Source organism: Melanotaenia boesemani, chromosome 14 (assembly GCF_017639745.1).
Source record: "Melanotaenia boesemani isolate fMelBoe1 chromosome 14, fMelBoe1.pri, whole genome shotgun sequence".
Taxonomy (NCBI): Eukaryota; Metazoa; Chordata; class Actinopteri; order Atheriniformes; family Melanotaeniidae; genus Melanotaenia; species Melanotaenia boesemani.
The window spans coordinates 27,592,995-27,612,823 of record NC_055695.1 but is presented as its reverse complement, the minus strand read 5'-3'; the positions used below and the strand labels follow the sequence as shown (position 1 = coordinate 27,612,823).

General features: G+C 38.1%; 1 protein-coding gene across 1 annotated transcript; it reads left to right on the top strand.

Annotated features, from left to right (window-relative positions):
- spata18 (spermatogenesis associated 18) lies at positions 1 to 7,264 on the top strand. The gene is made up of 12 exons (XM_042006705.1): positions 1 to 604; positions 2,512 to 2,617; positions 2,707 to 2,822; positions 2,930 to 3,048; positions 3,119 to 3,214; positions 3,312 to 3,437; positions 3,539 to 3,770; positions 5,297 to 5,455; positions 5,570 to 5,745; positions 5,998 to 6,121; positions 6,213 to 6,287; positions 6,579 to 7,264. The coding sequence occupies exons 1-12, from the start codon at positions 518 to 520 to the stop codon at positions 6,633 to 6,635; spliced, it is 1,473 nt and encodes a 490-aa protein (XP_041862639.1). The 5' UTR covers positions 1 to 517; the 3' UTR covers positions 6,636 to 7,264.
- The last annotated feature ends 12,565 nt before the right edge of the window (positions 7,265 to 19,829 follow it).

Sequence of the window (19,829 nt, the reverse complement as noted above, 5' to 3'; positions counted from 1 at the left end):
TACAATCCATTTTAAGCTATTGTTACTTGTTACATGCGCGTGCAAATAAGTTACTTCAATTATTAGTTTATTAGTAGCAATTGTGTGACTAATTAGGTTTAGCATGTCATACTGCATATTATAATCGGATTTAATTCCACAAAGCAGGGACAGAAAATCAGCAGCGTGTTCTCGGAGCTACTCTGCGTGCATCGGGTTTCGTTTGACGGTATGATATTACAATCGTAATTACATCAGAGGAAAACAGAACCTACAGAGGATCAAATGAGGGGGCAGTGCTCACGCATCCGTCGCCCTCACCAGTAACTGAGCTATAACACTCTTCCTTATGGGACGCGGATTGGCCCATTTTGTGTGGTTGGGTTGTCGGCTCGTCTCTTCGCTTAGTTGGTTCTGAGGCGGTGCTGTGTGTGTTATAGGTGCAGAAAGTTGCCAAGACAAGAATTTATTCTACGCCAGACCAAACACTCCTCCTGGACTATTTTAAATACCAAAGGATTAGTTATTTTGAACTGACATGGCGGACAATTTAAGGAGACTGACCAATACATCTTCCTTCAGCGTCTTGCAGGATAAGCTTGAGAGCTGGCTCAAAGACTACCATGTAAGTTCATCAATAAGTCATGATCGACCTAAATCTGACCAAACCACTTAACGTGCTCTCGGGTTGAAAAATTTATTTCACGGGTGTTATCCCATAATAACAATAATTGACATTTCGGTCATGATTGGAGATAATATCACCTTCTTTCGCTTAAAATGATGAGTTGCTTTGTTTACTCCTGGCGACTTGTTCTCTAACACCCACAAAAGCCACCGACTTTATTCAGTTAGTTCTATTTTGTTTTATTTCACATTTACAATTTTAGTTATTTAAAATGCATTTTTTAAAGACTGGAAACTATACAGCAAAGGAATGTATTTGCTCAGATTACATTGATTTCTAGTAAAGTTTGGTTGCCATGGACGCCGGTCGCCATGGCTACGATTGGTCTTGTCCAAAGATCTTTCGCTCTACCGTTAAGATGGTTCACTTCCAATTGCTTCCGGGAGAAATATGCTAAGATGGCTATCCGGAACTAGCGCGTTTCATAAAATATTTTTCTAAACTTCAAATAAAGGAAAATACTTGAACTTGCTCTGTGATAGAATGACTCAAATTTTAGACTAAAGATTTTTCTTCCGGTTAAAATAGCCTACTTAAAGGTTTTAATTACCCAATGCAGCATATGTACATAAAGTAAAGGGATTCAAATGCTCCTTCATACTAACATCCAAATGAATGAATGAATGAATGAACGAATGAATGAATGAATGAATGAATGAACGAATGAATCATGATATGTGCTACATATCCAAACAAATGAAAAGTTGACAAACAACAGGAAACATTATCTTCAGATTTTGAGATAATGGAGATTTCACAGTTGGTGTACAGGATTCCTTAAATTAGATTTAACATTTGTGAATCCTAGAATCTCTCTCTGTAAAGTCCAATTAATTGTATAAAGTTTTTTTTTATTTTTTTTATTACTATATAACAAGGTTTCTAGTAATATGAATGACAGTGAGGAGAGAAGAGGCAGAATCAGTTCGAGTTCTAGTGGAACTGAAAGACAATATGTTAAGGACTTGACCAGACATTGTATAGTGTAGCTTTTGGCTAAAATTGAACAGGCTGAAAGTTCTTTAGGTTGTCTTTGGATGCCAATTCATATTAGAGTAGACAGGAAAAGGGTAGAGGTTATATCTATTAAGGTAATCCTTAAAGCTCAAAAGCTGTCAGTGGCAGACGTTGAAGTTATATGTTTTTAGTATAAATCCACCATTGAAAACACACAAGAGTACGTATGTATGTATGTGTATGACAAATGGAAGATTAGTCAAAAGTTCCTAATATAGCCTAATAGAGTGTGAAGTCTAGGCAGTTACATTTTCCATGCTTTTTAGTATTCTATTTTTGAGTCCTATAGCTTTAACATTACATGCAAGAAGCCTAATAATGCAGTTGAATGTATGCACACTCATATAAGTTAACAGGTTTTTATTACAGCATGTGACTGTTGTTTCATTTCAGCCAAAATTGTCAGGACAAAATGTTAAGAAACCTGGATAAAGAGCCTACATACCACAGTAAAGTTAGATAAAATCTTATCCAGGTTTCTGAAAACATAAGATGTTCATATGTGCAACACAAGACTAAGACAGACTAAAGATCCATTAAATGGTCTATATATCATTACAGTTACTTTAGGTAAGGTCTGTTTTATATATTTGGTCAGCTACCGCTATTAGATAAATTATTACTTTTGGTTTAAGATAAATTAATTTGCCCTCATCTTTTTTTTCAAACGATCATAATAAAGGTTTTTGATGTTTTATCGTTTTTTTTCAGGTCTTCATGATAAACATTGAATATAGCAGTACCAAAACAGATACCAAAAAAGTCTAAATGACAAATTAAGTTAAATTTTTATGGTTCTGAATGTAGGAGTTTGTTTCTGTCCCCAGGTGATTTCCTGTGACCAGAATCTGAACAGGTGTTGTGAGCTCATTGAACTTACTGCCAAGATCCAGGGCCAACTGTTTGCCATTCTTAACCTAACTGCTGCTGAGGGTAACCTTCACACCTGCAGTTCAGGAGTCAGATTTTCTTTAAAGAGCAAACTTTTTGAAACAATCTTTATATATTTTGTTATGAATCAGGTGGGCACTATGCTGGAGTGGACACTCTTAAAACACGACTTCTACCGTGGCTTGGAAGCTGTTTCTCCATGGCGAGGCCCTCAGTTACTGATGACACCAGTCTACAGCTCATCCAGGTGCTACCATCTGTCATATCTATCTAATGTCTATTTCAACCAGTGTGATAATTAAATACATGGAGTGTTAAAGTTGGTATGTATCTCTCATCATTTCCTACCATCAGGATTCAGTAGAGAAAGACAGAAAGATCAGAGAGCTCTCTGTTTTCCATGAGAGTGACATGCAGAAGATGGAGACTCAGCTGTGCTCCACTCGCCTACAGCTGGATTCAGTCAGAGCAGAGTGAGTCTTATAATGAAAGCATGGAATTGTTGTATGGATAACTGAATCGATCAGCCATTTGTTTTAACAGACTTATGGGTGCTCAGAAAGAGCTGGATGAGACAAAGAGCAAATCAGCGACCACCCTGCTCGCCACCGAAGATGAAATCTTACAGCTGAAAGCAGAGTAGGTGGTAGTTATAAACCCTGTCATATTATATATTTTTTTTAAAGCATTGTGTGTGTTTTTTCTCACAGTTGCTGATGTGAACTTTGTGTTTTAGTCTGCGTTCGGCTCATGAACAGCTGGAGATGTATAAGAGGAATCTGGATGACTCTGAGCGACAGATGCGCTTGTTAAGAGATGAAGTGTCTTATCTGAACACAGAGAAGGCCATGCTGCAGGGGAGGTACAAGCAAACACACTCCAGCACTGTGTGCTCACACAAAGTCACTTTAGAGGTGTCTTACATAATTGATGTGGTTTTATGTTTTTGTGTCTGCTTTTCAGGTTGGTGAGGAGTCGCTCTCCGAGCCCTTTGCCAAGGCTCAGCCATTCGTCCAGCCCAGTGAGGAGTGAGTCGCCCACCAGAGCTCAACTCACCAACTCGTCCCGCCACGCACGCCTTGTCTCACGCTTCAGTGACCTGTACGCTGTGGAGCGTCTGGAGGCTCAGACCCTGCTTCGACGCTACATCACTGACTTGGAGATGGTTCAGAAAATTATTTTCATCGCTGTCGTGGTATGACTGAAGTTATCGTACTGCTGCTTGTGAATAAAAGTGTAGCAGAAGTGTGTGTAGATACTATGAGTAGGGCTGCAGTATGTGATTACTTTAAGATGTGCGGAGGTCTTGAGATGGAAAACACAAGGACATTTAATGAAAAACAAACAACACCATAACAAATAAAAACACCTCATGTAAAAAATACAAAATATTTCATTTAGTAAAAAATATACATCTTCCCTTTATGAAAAGGTGCTGGAAACATTCCTCAGAGGTTTTGCTCCATATTGACATGACAGCATCACGTAGTTGCTGCAGATTTGTTGGCTGCACATGCATGATGAGAATCTCCTGTTCCACCACATCCCAAAACTGCTCTATTGAATAGATCTGGTGACTGTGGAGCCCATTGGAGTCCAGTGAATTCATTGTCATGGTTTAGAAAGCAGTTGGAGATGATCTGAGCTTTGTGACATGGTGAATTATCCTGCTGGAAGTAGCATCAGAAGATGCTACACTGTGGTCATAAAGGGATGGACATGGTCATCAACGACACTCAGGTAGGCTGTGGTGGTTAAACCAGGCTATGTTGGTACTAAGGAGCCCAAAATGTGGATCCATGTTTTCATGTTGCTTATGACCCTACCATCTGAATGTGGCAGCTGAAATAGAGACTCATTTGAACAGGCAACATTTTTCCAATCTTCTGTGAGTTTGTGTGAACTGTAGCCTGTTTCCTGTTCTTAGGTGAGAGCAGGGGCAACTTTATCAGTCAAGAACTGCTATTATCTCCAAGCGACAGTTAGTTTCACAGCCAGTAGGAACAAACATGAATGACAAGAAAACAAACATATCAGGTCACAACAAGTCAGCAGGTGTGGTTTTCTGCTGCTTGGACGTGTTGTGTGTTCAGAGATGCTATCCTGCAGACCTTGGTTGGAACTAGTGTTAATTTGACTTCCTGTTGTTTTTCTATCATCTCCAACCAGTCTGCCCATTCTCCTCTGACCTCTGACATCAACAACACATTCTGGTCCAGACAACTGCTGCTCACTGATATTTTCTCTTCTTCAGACCATTCTCTGTAAACCCTAGAGATGGTTGTGTGTGAAAATCCCAGTAAATACTCAGACCAACAACCATGCTACGTTCAAAGTCACTTAAATCTCCTTTCTTCTTCATTCTGATGCTCAGTTTGAACTTCATCAAGTCGTCTTCACCATGTCTACATGACTAAATGTTGCTGTCATGTGATTGGCTGATTAGATATTTGTGTTAACAAGTGATTGAACAGCTGGGTCTGATAAAATAGTTGGTAAGTATCAAATGGCAGTTAATTTTCTGACAGTATTTCTCTGTTATAATTGTAGCAACAGTTATCTTTTGTTTTCAATTGATTCCATGATTTTTCTATTTTCCAGATCTTTCCATTTAAATGATCTTCTCTATTTATGAATAAAGTGTTGTGTGTGTGTTTCTTCTGAATGCTGGGTCTGTTCCTCAGTGCCATTGTACAAATGTGTGTGTTTTTACGGTTTTAGGAATCCTTCCAAACAGCAAAACTGGCCTACCGCCAGTTCAAGCTGCGAGTGAGAAAGACACTATCCTCTTCCCACTTTGGTCCGGAGAGTCTTGAGGATGCAGCCGTGGACTACATTGTCAGAAACTTGGACCTCTATGATGTTGAAGCCAGCGTCAATGTAGGACAAAACTAATCTTTTTATGGGACCTTTACAACATTTCTGAATCAGTAACTGTAGCTGGATACTTAGTAATGAAGAAGGCGGTTCTCACAGAGGATTTTATCTTTCCAGGATGTGATCAATGCCATGAATGTGAACCCTCGGATCTCCTTCCCACCAGAGGTGGACTTTGCCCTCATTAGTGCCTTGATCAGAGAGACATGCAGGGTGGCATTCGCCATGCAGACGCTGGATCAACCTCTTGACTTGGCCTTTGCAAGTGATGGAGAACTATTCAATGATAGCAAGTCAGTCCTGTGTTGATGCACATGAAAATCCTGTCAGAAGTCTCCAATATGTTTTCTTAACCAGGAGTTTATCTGCAAAATTGTGATGTTTGCTTTGATGTATCTGGAATTATAGTGTTTAAACAAATGAAGAGTTATTGTAGATCATTCTGTGCACTGCAGCTCATCACAGCAATACAATCCCTCTGCCAGTAGATGTCAGCCTCAGCAATCAAATGGCTCAGCCACCCTCAGCTTTCCTCTCTCTGACAGGTACCGTCGGAGCTACGACTCTGAGTTCTCAGCTCCTCTGGTGATGTACCATGTCTGGCCAGCTTTGGTTGAAGGAAACACTACAATTGTAAAAGGCGATGCCGTGACCAGAAGAGGAGCTCTGGTACTAATTTTATGCCAGAATGAATGCAAACATGCTTCTACAGAGACATGAGACACTCATGGATGTTGTGGTGATGTGTGTGTTTTTGCAGTGGAGCAGAAGCCGGAGCCGGAGCAGGAGTGTTAGCCCCGTACGCTCTCGATCTCTCAGCCCAAGCCGCAGTCTTGTAAGTCCTTATAATGTTTGAGTGCCCAACCAGACACAAACAAGAATGGACAAAATTTGGGGTTTTGTTGACTTATTTGTTTGCATTGCACACACACATATATATTTATATAATGTACATATATATTAAAACTCACCTTAATCACTTTTTAAAATGACCAACATGCATGCACACACTTGGCCCGAAGGGTATGTATTCCAAGATCATAATTTTAATTTAAGTGCACTTATATGAGAGTAAACATACTAAAGAGCTGCTGAATTAATGCACATAATCATTTATTTTGTTTAGGGATATAAAAGCAAAAGAAGCCTGTCTCCTGAACATCTCACAGCTAGCCACCTGTAAGCTTGGGTCTCATCATCAACACACCTGTGTCCACCTGTGCTTCACGTGCATGAAGGAAACTGAGATATTTTCCAGTCTTATTCAACTTCAGCTGTATTTGAATTCTTGTGCTTTCATCAAATAAAAAAATGAAATCCTTGATGATGTTATGGATCGAGGTTGTAGAGCAGTGTTACAGGACATAGATAGATGGACTTAGAAGAGCCATGCAGTTACTAACTGAGCAGACTGTGGAGCACACAGTATGGTGCTAACATGATAAGTGCTAACCTCACATCGTTCAGTGTTTCAGTGATAGATATTAATCAGTTCTTCTAGGGTTAGGGGTTGATGTGGTGTTTTATCACTTCTTATTTTTAACTTGTTAGTGGTGTTGTTTTTATCTAAATTATACCAGAACAACCTTTTTTGTCATGCAAACTTGTGAAATCAGGAATTAAATGTTCAGTTTTTTAAGCAAAAATATTTTCCAAAAGTTTATTTCTTACTGCATTCAGGAAAAGGACGAATAACTTTTTACTGCAGTTATGTTTAAATGTAATAAATAAGACAGAGCTATTTATATTATCTCATATTATCAGTGTCAATATTTTGGATTAAATACAACTACATGTACTTTTCCATTTATTTTAAAGGCTTATAAATAAAATTATGTTCTGATTTTTACTGTTTTCATTTGTGTTGTGTGGTGTGTATGTGCTAAAAAAAAATGTGCATTCTATGAGAATTTTTTTAACCAATAAAAACCACACCTGTAAATTCTTCTAACTCCAAAATGCTTTTTTAAACCATCTTTTTAATTCTTTAAAGCCTGACCCAAAAAACAATGGGGCAAAAAAAATCTAATTTTTATAAATATTAAGTCTTTATTTGGTTATTCATCAAAATGTAATATGATATTGTTGCTACTACTACTAATAATAATTAGTAATATGTTCTTTTTTTTACTATAAAGCAGAATATTGTAGTGCAAAAGGTCTCCAGGGGACAGAAAACAAGTATCAGATGGTCAGCAAAGGTTTTACCACAAAGTGCTGCAACAGGTCTCAGAAACTATATGCATAAAAAATGATATGCATGAAGTTAGAGTTAATGAGCTTCTTTTACTACGATGTACATCAGTGCAGCAATATAACGCAGCCTGAAAACCTTGTTTAAAAAGCTATTTCAAATCCTGAACATTTGTACAGAACATAAAACACCATAAAATATTCACCTCTGTGCACTTTTAAATGGCATTTATTTATGCCAAAAAAGAGAGCTATTTTAAAAAATGAAAACATTACATTAGTATTATAGTAATTATAACAATAGTATAGTATAAAAATATAATATGCATTATATAATAGTATAATGCATGTGAGCACATCTTTGCAGCTGACAAAACTCAGAGAGGGAGTCCCAGCATCAACATCTCAGCATTAACTGTTTTTGTGTTTTTGCCACATTGTTAGACCTCCTTAACTGCTGGTCTTGTCTAAACTAATCTGCTTTACCAGAGCGACCAATTAGACTGTCAGATCCTAAGATCATATCTATTATTTTAAATCAAGCATTTGCTTTGCTGAACAGAAACTAAGCAAACCTTCATGAACTCACAGTCCCCTTGAAGATTAAAACTAGTTTTAACAGGATCTCTCACTGCAGCCGGTGTACTATGGGGCCTAATTATTCATTTGCTCATTCAAAGGCACCAATATCAAGTTTTTAATTAGAGGTAAGGGGCTCAGATGATTAGTTATAAATCATATTCATCCATTGCTGGTTGAATTCAGCTATCTCAGGTGTAGGCATTAAAATCAAGTATATCTTTATAAAATGCAAAAAAGCCTTGGTTAACCCTTTCATCAGCACTCCTAAGAGATGTGGTGAGCATACATAGGAGAAAAAATAAATAAAAGTGAGAGTGGAAACCCATGTCATGGAAACTTCCACCATGTCTCTCCATCACATTCCCACACAATGAGCATCTTGTCAGATCTGCAACAGTTCATGGAGGTCTTTACTCCTGGGACACGGAACTGGTCCTGCTACTGAGATAATAGTGGGAAAAGCCTTTAGACTGTGTCAGTTGTCCTCCTGTGATGCCGAGGAGGGCGTTGTTTACTCAGGTGTGCTGTGTTGTGGTCCAGTGTGGTCATGGAGTAACCACAGGCTGTGACTGGCTAAAGAAGAGAGGATGTTGCAAACGGTTTTCTCTGTCCTGTTCAATACACTGCAGATTTTCAACGGCTCACACATGCTGTCACTTTATTTAATCTTTCAGAAGACACAGCAAGTGTTGACATCTTAATTTTGCCACCAAAAATGATGATACACTGTTTGCTTTGTGACCAGTGGACAAGATTTCAGCAAGTGCTACAGATGAAATCCTTATACTATAAACAGTTGTAACTGGAGCTTACGCTTACTAAACTGAGGATGAGATAAACTTTCCAGTTTGGTGGAAGACGGTGATGTTTCCTTTGGCTTTTCTTAATGGGCTCTGCACTGGCATTTCTTGAGCATGCTGAGTACCCAGCCTGCTCCTGAAGCCAAACCAGCGGGGGGTATTAATGAGGCTGTACATCACTGCACATGATGACACGGTTACGGGTGACTAGACAGCTGTGTGTAAATCAAAAGAGACAGAGAGTAGAATGAAGGAATGAAATTAAAGCTACACCTTCTAAATATGAGCCAATCACCCTTTAACAGAGAGGTCAGTGAGCCACTGCAAGTCCTCGAGGCCTCTATACTGCCAATTGAAGTCGGCTATCCGTGACCCAGAAAGGCCATTAAGCACATCTGGAATGAGGCAGAATGATGAGTTTGCAGAGGAGAACTTCACAATTTATGACAGCAGGGACAAAACAGTGGTCATGTGCAAGTTTGCCACATGGACAACCAAACCCCACCCTCTTTTTGCTCATTTTCAACCACACTGCAACACCCAAAGGCAATGTCCTTGGCACTGTCTGGTGTATGAGGTAATAGTGGTGGGTTTGCTGATGGATGCTGAGCAGTAAATAGGCGTGACTGCTGATCTTCCTCTCAGTCCCAGTGCACTCAGACATCAAGTGGCCAAATCCACTGCCAGAGGCAGTATGACAACTATCATATAAAAAAAGAGAAAAAACTTTAGATTTGGAGTCTCTTTTTCCCAAAGCAGACATTTGTTCAGTCTCCTTCCTGCTCTGTCATCTTTGCACATCTGGGGAACTATCACAAGCGAATATCAGGAAGTCAAATGATTTTCTCCAGTTTGTTGAAATAAAATTTATACAGAGAATGACACCATTGCTGATGAACTTGTAATTTCCTGGCATCAGCAGTGAAACAAGGATGTTGAACTATCTAAGTTATGGTTCTGAATACAGAAAACATTCACCTCTGTTCAGAGACTAACATGGTTCCCGTGAAATTGGTAAGACTGCTTTCACTGGGTTCCTTCTTTTATGATTTTAAAAGCACAGTAACACAAAAGCATGACGCTCAGTGAGGTGGTCTGGTTCAGGATTTTCCACGGAACAGTTTTTTAACAAGTCATTAAACCCCAGAGGTTGCTGTGACCTTTTCTGTTAGTAAAGGCTGGAGATCAACTAGATGTCAACGGCTTGACAAAGAGTGATCCATTTAAGTTTCAGAGGGACAGTCTCACAGTTCTTGAGTAAAGGTGTCAATCTGGGCTGTAATCACACAGTCTGCTTTGTGAGGAGGTACACTGCAGTGACGTTAACCTGCTCCTTATCCTTTCCCTGGCTGCTGGTATGCTCTGTATTAAAACACATCTGGATGTTGTGATTAATGTGAATTAAAGCCATCCATTTATACTACAGAGCTGTAGTGATGGGGTGGAGCATGCTGGATGCAGGTGTGAGCTGCAAAGGTTACTGCTCTGCTGGGGCTCTTTACACTCAGATTTGATACTCTCAAGGAAACAAGCAATCAAACCTGGCGCCAATCTTGCATCTGACTGGCCTTAGTGCTGAACAACCCCCACCCCACCCCGCCATGAACAGGGATGGAGGAAAGGAATGTTAGTAAGAGAGAGAGAGAGGACAAAAGACTAAAAGATGTAGTGAATGTGAGAGCGGCTGGAAGTTTTCTTGTGAACTGACCTCCTGGAGTCTTTGCAGCTTTTCTTACACTGACTATACATATCAGTCTTCCACAGATGTGAGAAGATGAAGAGCGATTTTTCAAAGCAAACAGAAATAATCTGCTATGGAGAGAAAATCAAATGCTGTTTAAATTCAGATGGGAAAGATCAACCAAACCAAATAAAAAGTGAGGTGACACTTTGTATCAGGAATAAATATCAAATTATGGATTTTAAATATGAAAAGGAGAGCTGCATGGTGGTGTGGTGATGAGGGCCATCGCCTCACAGCAAGAAGGGTCCTGGTTTGAACCTTGGCCAGGACCTTTCTGTGTGGAGTTTGCATGTTTGTCTCATGCATTCTCTCACAGTCCAAAACTATACATGTTAGGTTAATTGGTGTCTCTAAATCCTCTCTAGGAGTAAGTGTGAGTGGTTGTTTATCCTTCTGTGCTTGCCCTGACATTTCCAGGGTGTAACCTGCCACTGAATAGACTCTAGCCCCTCGTGAACCTGCATTGGAACAAAACAGGTATAGACATTAACTGGATGGATGGAAGGTGATCCATTTACATGCAGTAATCTAATAAGTTTTTATTGTCCTCACAATTTCTACCACTAGATGGCAGCTCAGCACTGTAGTCTATTACACAGTGACATGCAAATTAGTGGATGAAGCATTCAGATATTATATTTCATGGGTAAAAATTCAGAAATTAGTTTAACTTTGAGCAACATGTTAATATGCAGAAACAAACATTTACCCACAAATTTCAGTGTTGTCATATATTCCCAAGTTTTTTCTGTGTTGTAGCTGCTTGAAGTAGTGCTGGTTAGAATGGTAAAAATGGTAAATGGTCTATATTTATATAGTGCTTTTACTGTACCTGGAATGATACCCAAAGCGCTTTACATCAAACATCACATTCACCCATTCACACACACACTGATGGCGGAAGCTGCCACACAAGGCGTTCAACCATGACCCATCAGGAGCAATTTGGGGTTTGGTGTCTTGCTCAGGGACACCTCGTCATGAGCTCAACAGGCCGAGGATCGAACTGACAACCCTCAGGCTACAAGACAACCGCTTTACCCACTAGGTAGAGTATTAAATGCTCAACACCAAACAGAATACTACTTGGTGTTAGACATTAACTGGATGGATGAAAGGTGATGCATTTGTAACTGAACACTGTTTGGTGTTGTGCTTTTAATATTGCAATGTGGAAAGAAGCCAGTGTTTTATACTTTCAGAAAAAATGCAGGGTAATAAAAAGAACAGTAACCATGGAAATAATTAAACCAGAGATCTCCCACCATTGCAGTCTTTAAAGTATGCAGAATATTTTAGGAGATATAAACCTCTGACCTTCCTAATTGCACCAGTGGATCAAATATGCTCCTGATTTCCTGTAATATATATGCAGACTTATCTGCTCAGTCCCTCAGAATAAATCAGACCACTGTGGTATCAATTTCTGTGTAGTTTGTCCCTCTGTTTCCTTGTGTGAGTCACAGAGAGAGGCAGACTGGTGGAAGTATGACTGTCCTTCTACCTAAAACTAAGGACAAAATCCCTGCTCATGACTCTGGGCATCCATATCTTCATCCATTCAACTAAAATGGTTGAGTTCAGTAGAATAAAAACATAGGAAATGCAATAGCAGACATTATTTAGCTATGGATGCTTGAAAGAAGTTCTTCCTGTCTACAGAGAAGACATGAGAACAAGTGGGGTGATAAATTTGTCAGTAACTGCACCTTTGTTTTAAAAGAAAAGTGACAAAAGGATAGTTGGAGATCAAAGGATGCATCATTTATTTATTTGAACAAATCTATCTAATAACTGGCCATTGAGTATATGTGAAAATTCATTATAAAAATAATTGTTAAGCAAACAGCAAACACTGTTCCAGTATCCATACAAGACATGAATGGACACTATATTGTGTGTGTGTGTGTGTTCTAATTTCTGGCAGATTATCTACTTTGGCCTCATTCAGCATTTCATATACTCAGAAAAATAAATCAGTGTTTTCAGGATCAAAACATACTATTGTGAAAAAATCTGCATTAAAATATTTCCAATCTTAAAGATATCTTTGAACAATCAGTGTTTTTCTAAATTTTACTAACAATCATTCACAGAGTGACAATGTGCCATTACTGCTAGTCAGGAATAAAAAGAAATGTAATTCTAAATACCACAAGACTCAAAATGTGATGGAAAAAAGTGACTGACAGATTTTCAATTTATCCTTTTTATCCTAGTTGTGTGACTTCATTGCTTTCAGAACCATGTTCACCCACCATTCTCTGCACTCATTCATTTTGCACATAAGTGACAAACTTCCAGTATCACAACAAGTTAGCTGATGCTGAGTTTAAAGATCAGAACATTCAACAGCTTGAGTGGTTGTGTACTTTAGTAGGTAACAAATATCTCCCTGAAAATGTAAAACTTTTAACAACCCTGGTTTAAATGAGTAAATAAATAGTTGTGATGCTGTGTACAATCTAAAAAATAGAGAAATAATAAAACAGAATGAAAAATCTGTTTATTTGCAAATCTCATAAGCAATTTTTCATCCAATCAAACATAGAAGCATAAAATGCTCAAAGTGGGATAATTTACTGTTTCATGAAAAAATATTTACTTATCTTAAATTTGATGGCAACAATAAAACTAAAAAAGTTGCAACAGGGCAACAAAAGCCTGGAAAGTTAAGTTGTACTAAATAGCTGGAAGTACGTGTTGCAATAAATACCCGGTAAGTGACACAGTTGGCTAAGAAAGGCAGAGTCTCAGCGGTAAAGATGGGAAGATGTTCAGTAAAAAAAAAAAAAATCTAAAATTGTGACTCAGCTTAAGAATAAGTTTCCTCAACCTAAAACAGCAAAGACTTTGAATATTGTATCATTGACAGAACATTATATCAAGACAGAGAATGTGGAAACAGTTCTGTGTGTCTTTGATCTTTAGATCCTCACATTGAAAACAGTCATAATTTTACTATGAGCTCAGGAACACTTCCAGAAATCATTGTAAACCAAATTTACTGTGTGATCCACAAATGCAGGTTAAAGTTCTTCCATGAAAAGAAAAAGCCTCATGTAGATGTAAACCTAAAACTCTGGATCAAAGCTTGATAAAAAAATGAACTGGGCAAAATGGAAAACGAGTGATCTCCAATAAGAGAAAAGAGAACATCTGCCTTATTATCAGTGATCAGCTAGAAAGCCTGTTGGGATTAAAGTACATTAGTGCCTTTGGGACTGCAAACATGCACAACTGGAAATGCACCATCATTTGAAAAAGGTACATACAGGCTTTAGAGCAACATATTCTCTGATCTGCTGTATTTTTTCATTTTTTTATTTTTTTAGGGAAGGACTTGCGTATTTCAGCAAGACCATACGAAACCACATACTGCATCTATTAAAACATCATGGGTTCATAATTTGAGAGTCCAGGTGCTGGACTGGCCTTACCAGACCTGTAACCAAACAGCATTCCAACTTTTTTCAAAACTGGCATTGTGTTAAAGTGCCCTGGCCAGAACAAAAGAAGCATTTAATAATCCAGTATGTAAAATTGTTCACATAGCAGCAGTCAACACACTGATTTAACTGCTGTAGAATATACATTGATTTTCCAGATGACAGAGATGCAGCTGCGGTTTTCTGCTCTGCTTACACTTACTTTCTCATGAATACACAAAGAAACAGCTACTACGTTACTGGTCCCCACAATATTACAGCGATTTCTCATGTTTTCAGTCATTCTTACAGTGTTGTGTTGGCTTGTTTAGGACAACAGTACTGGACAAAAAACAAATAAATGCTTTGAAAAACAAACTTGCTTTAACCTTGGAATGAAAACAAAAGGAACACTTCATGCCACAAAATGGCCTTTCCTGATTTCTCCATTAACCCATTAAGCCCTGAGGCACTATGTAAACACAGGAACTGGTACACCCATAAGCTACATCAGGTCTAAATGGCTTAAGGCCACATTTCCTGTAAGTCTCATCACATACAGTAAAAGACAGTTTGCCACAGTTCTCAGGAAGACCTTTTATGTTAACAATTACTTTACAATACTCAAGCTGAATTAAGGAAATAGTTTGTTGATGTTGTCCTGCTCTTTGGAGTTTGTTTGACTAACACTCAGCTTGCTTTGGCATCAGATAATGGGTCTCCAGAAGTAAAGTCTTGCATCCCACTGTTTTTATATTAACTAAACAATAAGAAATTATATATAAAAAATAGGATATTTGTCCATTAGACTCTGCACCACTTTTCTTCTTATCCAACCCAGTCCACACTGTGATCAGCACCATCTGTTTTTTGTGTTCACACAAAAACAGGAGACTGACCAGATTTCAGTCTGCTGCTCCTGACACACTTACAGTCATCGAGCTGTGGATGAGAAAACTAGATCAATGCACAAGAGAGACAAGTGTTTGTTAGTGAATGACTAAGCATGTGGATCAGGACAGCATCTGGTACTCAATGAAAGCTTATATAAATGCTCCACTGCAACAGTTTTATTCCATGCTATACATTTGTTTTAACCAATATCTGTGTGGACAGAGAAGTTTTTCAGTGTGGTAATCCTTATTTCTGTTTTAGTGTGTCACACACTGATGAGCTGTGATGTCTACAATCTGTCTTCCCAAATGTTTAGTGCCTTGTGTGAGGGTTTCAAGGGAGAGTGGACAAAAAAGGCAAACAATGAGTTCAGCATTAGACAGTTGTTTACTTAGCAGCTAGAGGTCTATAAAGACTTTCTGGAAGTTATGACTCCTTGTCCTGCGAAGGAATTCAGCTATTTTTAGAGCACGAGTCTATTAATTTCTAGCTTTATTTTTAGCATTTTCCGATACAGCTGTCACCAAAATAGCCATGAGTAAGTACTAAACATTGTGCTGTGTGGCTACATTTGGTAGAATGTCACAAGAGTAGACTTTTGCATTTACTCTTCAGTTATTTTGAGCTGAAGTGTGATTAGGGGTAGATACTGGAATTTTTGTTATCTATAAGGGAAAGATATAAAATTAATGTTTCCAGATCAAATTAATAACTTTTTAAAACTTTAAGTCTGAACTGTCTTTACCAAAACATCTGCAGTCTTCACTTATAATGTCCACACACTGAACTATAATTTAATAGAGGTTTAGAGCTACAGCTGCATCACTCCAAAGGATCTTCATATTCATCCTAAAAATGCTTTTTTGTTTGCAAGCCTGGAGCTTTTTTCACTTGTGCTATGTGTCATCTTCATTTATTCTTTACCATTTACACATATACTGATAACAATACATCTTAATAGATGTGCTCCCTTTGCAATGACTCCAAAATTATTTAAACAGACCTTGTAGTTTCATTATGGGTCTACAGTTTTTGAGCACAGGCCCATAAAATAGCCTCATGGCTCAAAGGATTAATGGAATTAAGATAAAAGACATTGCACATAAGATTAAGCCACTAAAACTGAAAGATGTGTGTCCACAGTATAAATAGAACCAACTTACCGTCATCCAGCAGAACATTTGTTTCTCAGAATGAAAGAAACAAAAAACCTTCCCTAATCTTCTGTTTGATAACCTTGGTAAAAGATAATTGACTGAAGTAAACATTGTCTCATTGTTGTTCACATTGTTGTCTCTTTTTATTTTATTTTTTTTACACACCCAAACAGCTTTACCAGCTGTTCTGAAAAGGAGCTTGCATTTATTTCACTTATTGTGAACAGGCTAACCCTAACTTTAATCTAACCTCCATTCACACTTCAGCTCTAACCTGAACCTGAGAAGAAGGTCTCCATGAGGACAACTGGTGCCAACAAGGTCATTGATAATACCAGGAATGTTCCCAATGAGGTAAGAAAAAAATATAATACACACCCACACATATGCTCATATCTTCAGTTTCTGGGAAGATGCAGAAGTAGTGAGGACACTGTCCTTTTAGCTACAAACTGTGTGTGGTGCCTTTCTGTACAACTCTCTGTGGTAGGTGAAGTGTTTCTGAGAACTGCCTGGGATGTTTTCATAGAAACTGAATAAGAGGGTCAGAATCATGTCAGGGACCACCTGTGTGGTTTAGCTGTAGCTTCATTTCTAAATCTCATAACAATTAATAGGAGAAGACAAACAACCTCAGTCACCTTTCTTCCGAACACTCATGACAAGTGGTGGTTTGATCCCATTTTGTGATTGTCACTGAGGCCACCAAACCACCTACACATTTGTGTGTATCATCTGTATGATGAAAATATCCAATGTCCCCTATAATAAGTGGAGCCTTCAGTTTATATGCACAGTGCATCTCACACTAACACAGTATACATCATGTTCACCTCATTCCCAGTCAGTCAGCTCAGTTATTTTCTGTGATAGCTGAAGATAGCTATAGATGCTCTGATGCTTTTTCTCAGAGCTTGTCCTAATTCACTGTTTGGATAACTCACTCAAAACAGCTTCAGACTGAATGATTAAAGCAACAACTATAAATGCAAATATTATAGTTTATCAGGCCTTTCATTACAATAAATGCTGCCAAACTCTACCTCCACTGAATGATTTTATCCCATACTTAGTGCCACTTTACAGCCTGGCCATTGGCCAATGTCTCTGTGCTCAAACCTGTCGAACAGCTCTACAAAAAAAAAAGGTATTGGGTAGAAAACTTAAGTCATGTGATATCTGCATATTAGAGCAACACTGCTTTCTAAATTTTGAGAATTTTAAATAGTATAAAATACCTGTGCCATATATAAATTAAGGAATGTAATTTATGAAAAAGAAAATGGGTGTAAGTGGTATCAGGTCAGCTTCCTGGGAGGATTGTGAAGTATAAGTCAGAAAATCCACCTTTTCACAGAATGCTTTATCTGTTAAATGATGCACGAGCTAGAATACTTTGTGGCCGTTAGAGACTGGCCTTCCTACAGATACTAAAATCTAGTTGCAGAACCTTTGCCAACAATGACAACCTTTCTAGTTGCCTATAAAAGCTTCTTGGACCTATCTCCAAATAGCAGGTAGCCCTTTTCATAGTGAGATTTTTGACAGTCTTTCCCTTTTCAATCACTCTTTTGTGCTGTTGGATATGTTGCTTATTGTCCTACAACTCATAACTATTATTGTTTACTCTTGATAACACATTCAGTTGTGAAAAAACTTGGTAATATCCCCATTTATTCATTCATTCATTATATTAAATGTTTCCATTAAATATACCTCCACTGCAAAACTTTGCCATTATTTGTTTTTAATAATGATGATATAAAAATAAAACAAACAAACAGAAAAAAATAAATAAAGTACGTTTTAAATGAAGTTAATTCAAGTTTCCATTCAAAGAGGCAGCAAAGCAGCCCCACCAGCCAGTTCTCATGCAGTGCTTCGCAAGAACCTCTTGGTATCACAAAGCAATTCAGAGATGATTCTTTAACTACCATTATCAACACACTGGGTAAATGTAGGGAGAAAATATCTGAGCCATTAATGGACATGTTAAGAAGACTCTTTTAAACAAACCTGTTCAGTCTGCAAGGATATGGAAACAAAGCAAAGGTTGTGCCAAACCAGTCTCACAGTGAGGCTTTGTGACTTGTCATCATTCCCACTCCAGTGTATTTATAACCACTTTTGCATACGTTAAAAACATTTTCTTTCAGTGTCTACTACGGCCAGTACATCAGTGCACAGCGGCCAAAAGACTCCTAAAGAAACTACAGACTGTGACAAAACAGCAGTAGTTTAAGGAAAATAAGAAAATGTTGAAGCCCCTCTACCCTCATTTCATTGTCTGAAAACAAACTGATACACTTAAAGTTATTTTAGTGACTGATTTCTTCTGTATATTAACACTGTATAAGATTATAAGTTTCACTTAACACGCAGTAGAAACAAAGATTTTGCTTACATGTTCCAAGCTGTTTTAGCCATGTGCATGTACTCTTATGTGCATATCACAGCATGCTTGAGTGAAGGTTTGGTACAAAAGGCTGACCCTCAAACAAAATATCTGTTAATCCAATGTACAATATGCCTTTTTTTATTAACATTCTATTAGTCATGAGTCTGGATTGTGCAGTCGATGTGTCAAGCCAACGATGCAGATAATTGCCATAATTACATGTAATTAAAATCTTTTGTGATTCACTGGTGTCCCTTACAGTCCTGAAAAGCTGAAACAATATTGCCCATGTGACATAGAGGAACAATAGCTGAGGTGTTTCAGAATATTTGAATGTGTGTTGATTAGTTTCTCTTGTTTATATATTAAATGTTGCACAATTTAGGCACAACCTTTTTTCCCTTTATCTTTAATTGTAGAGCTGTAACAAACAGACATGACAGTCCGCTGCTGCTATCTCTTTAACAGCATGTCTTACAGTTTGGTAGAATAATATAAAAATGTCCATCTAAAAGTTTAGACACAGTTGTTAATTCTTTGTTCTTATTTTTTGTATTAAAATTTTGGGGAATTTATTGAGCAGAAGCTAAACAGGAAAGAGGTCACATACAACAATGTTCCCTAGACTGGGATGCAAACCTGTAGCCTTTGTATTGGGTGTATGCACTACCACTTGAGCTAAACATCACCCCAGTTGTCGCATTAACTTCAATGAAGACGTGTCTTCGAACTTTTAAATGTTATTGTATGTAAACAAAAGTCAATCATTTCCATGTGATTCTTGATGCTTATGCTGCCTTAATTTACCATCTTTCCTCAGCAGATGAGCATTGTGAAAAATGAACCTCAAACCAGATTTCAGTCTTTTCAATCACTGTGGGAACAGGAATGTCTTTCCAAAATGTAACTTCGATCCAAGACCACATTTCGAGTCCATGGGAAGTCAGAAAAAGTGAGGTAAACGCTAAAAACTAGTTAGTTTGACCTAAATATCTGTAAAATATCCACCTTTGTTATGTTGGAATGTGGAACAAAGTGCTGGACCTCTTAGCTGATTCTGCCATCTTTACACAAACAAACAGACTCTGAAGCTGGAGCCATTTTGTCTCCAGCAGCTTTGTTTATGGCCCATCCTTCAACTATCAGGGAAGAGCAAAAATAAAACCAAACCCTCCAGAAAG

Bases quoted from the DNA above. Each gene is read 5' to 3' on its own strand.
- spata18 (XM_042006705.1), top strand. From the start codon at position 518: ATGGCGGACAATTTAAGGAGACTGACCAATACATCTTCCTTCAGCGTC. The intron at 2,618-2,706 runs GTAACCTTCACA...GTTATGAATCAG, and splicing joins TAACCTAACTGCTGCTGAGG to GTGGGCACTATGCTGGAGTG. The intron at 5,456-5,569 runs GTAGGACAAAAC...TTATCTTTCCAG, and splicing joins ATGTTGAAGCCAGCGTCAAT to GATGTGATCAATGCCATGAA.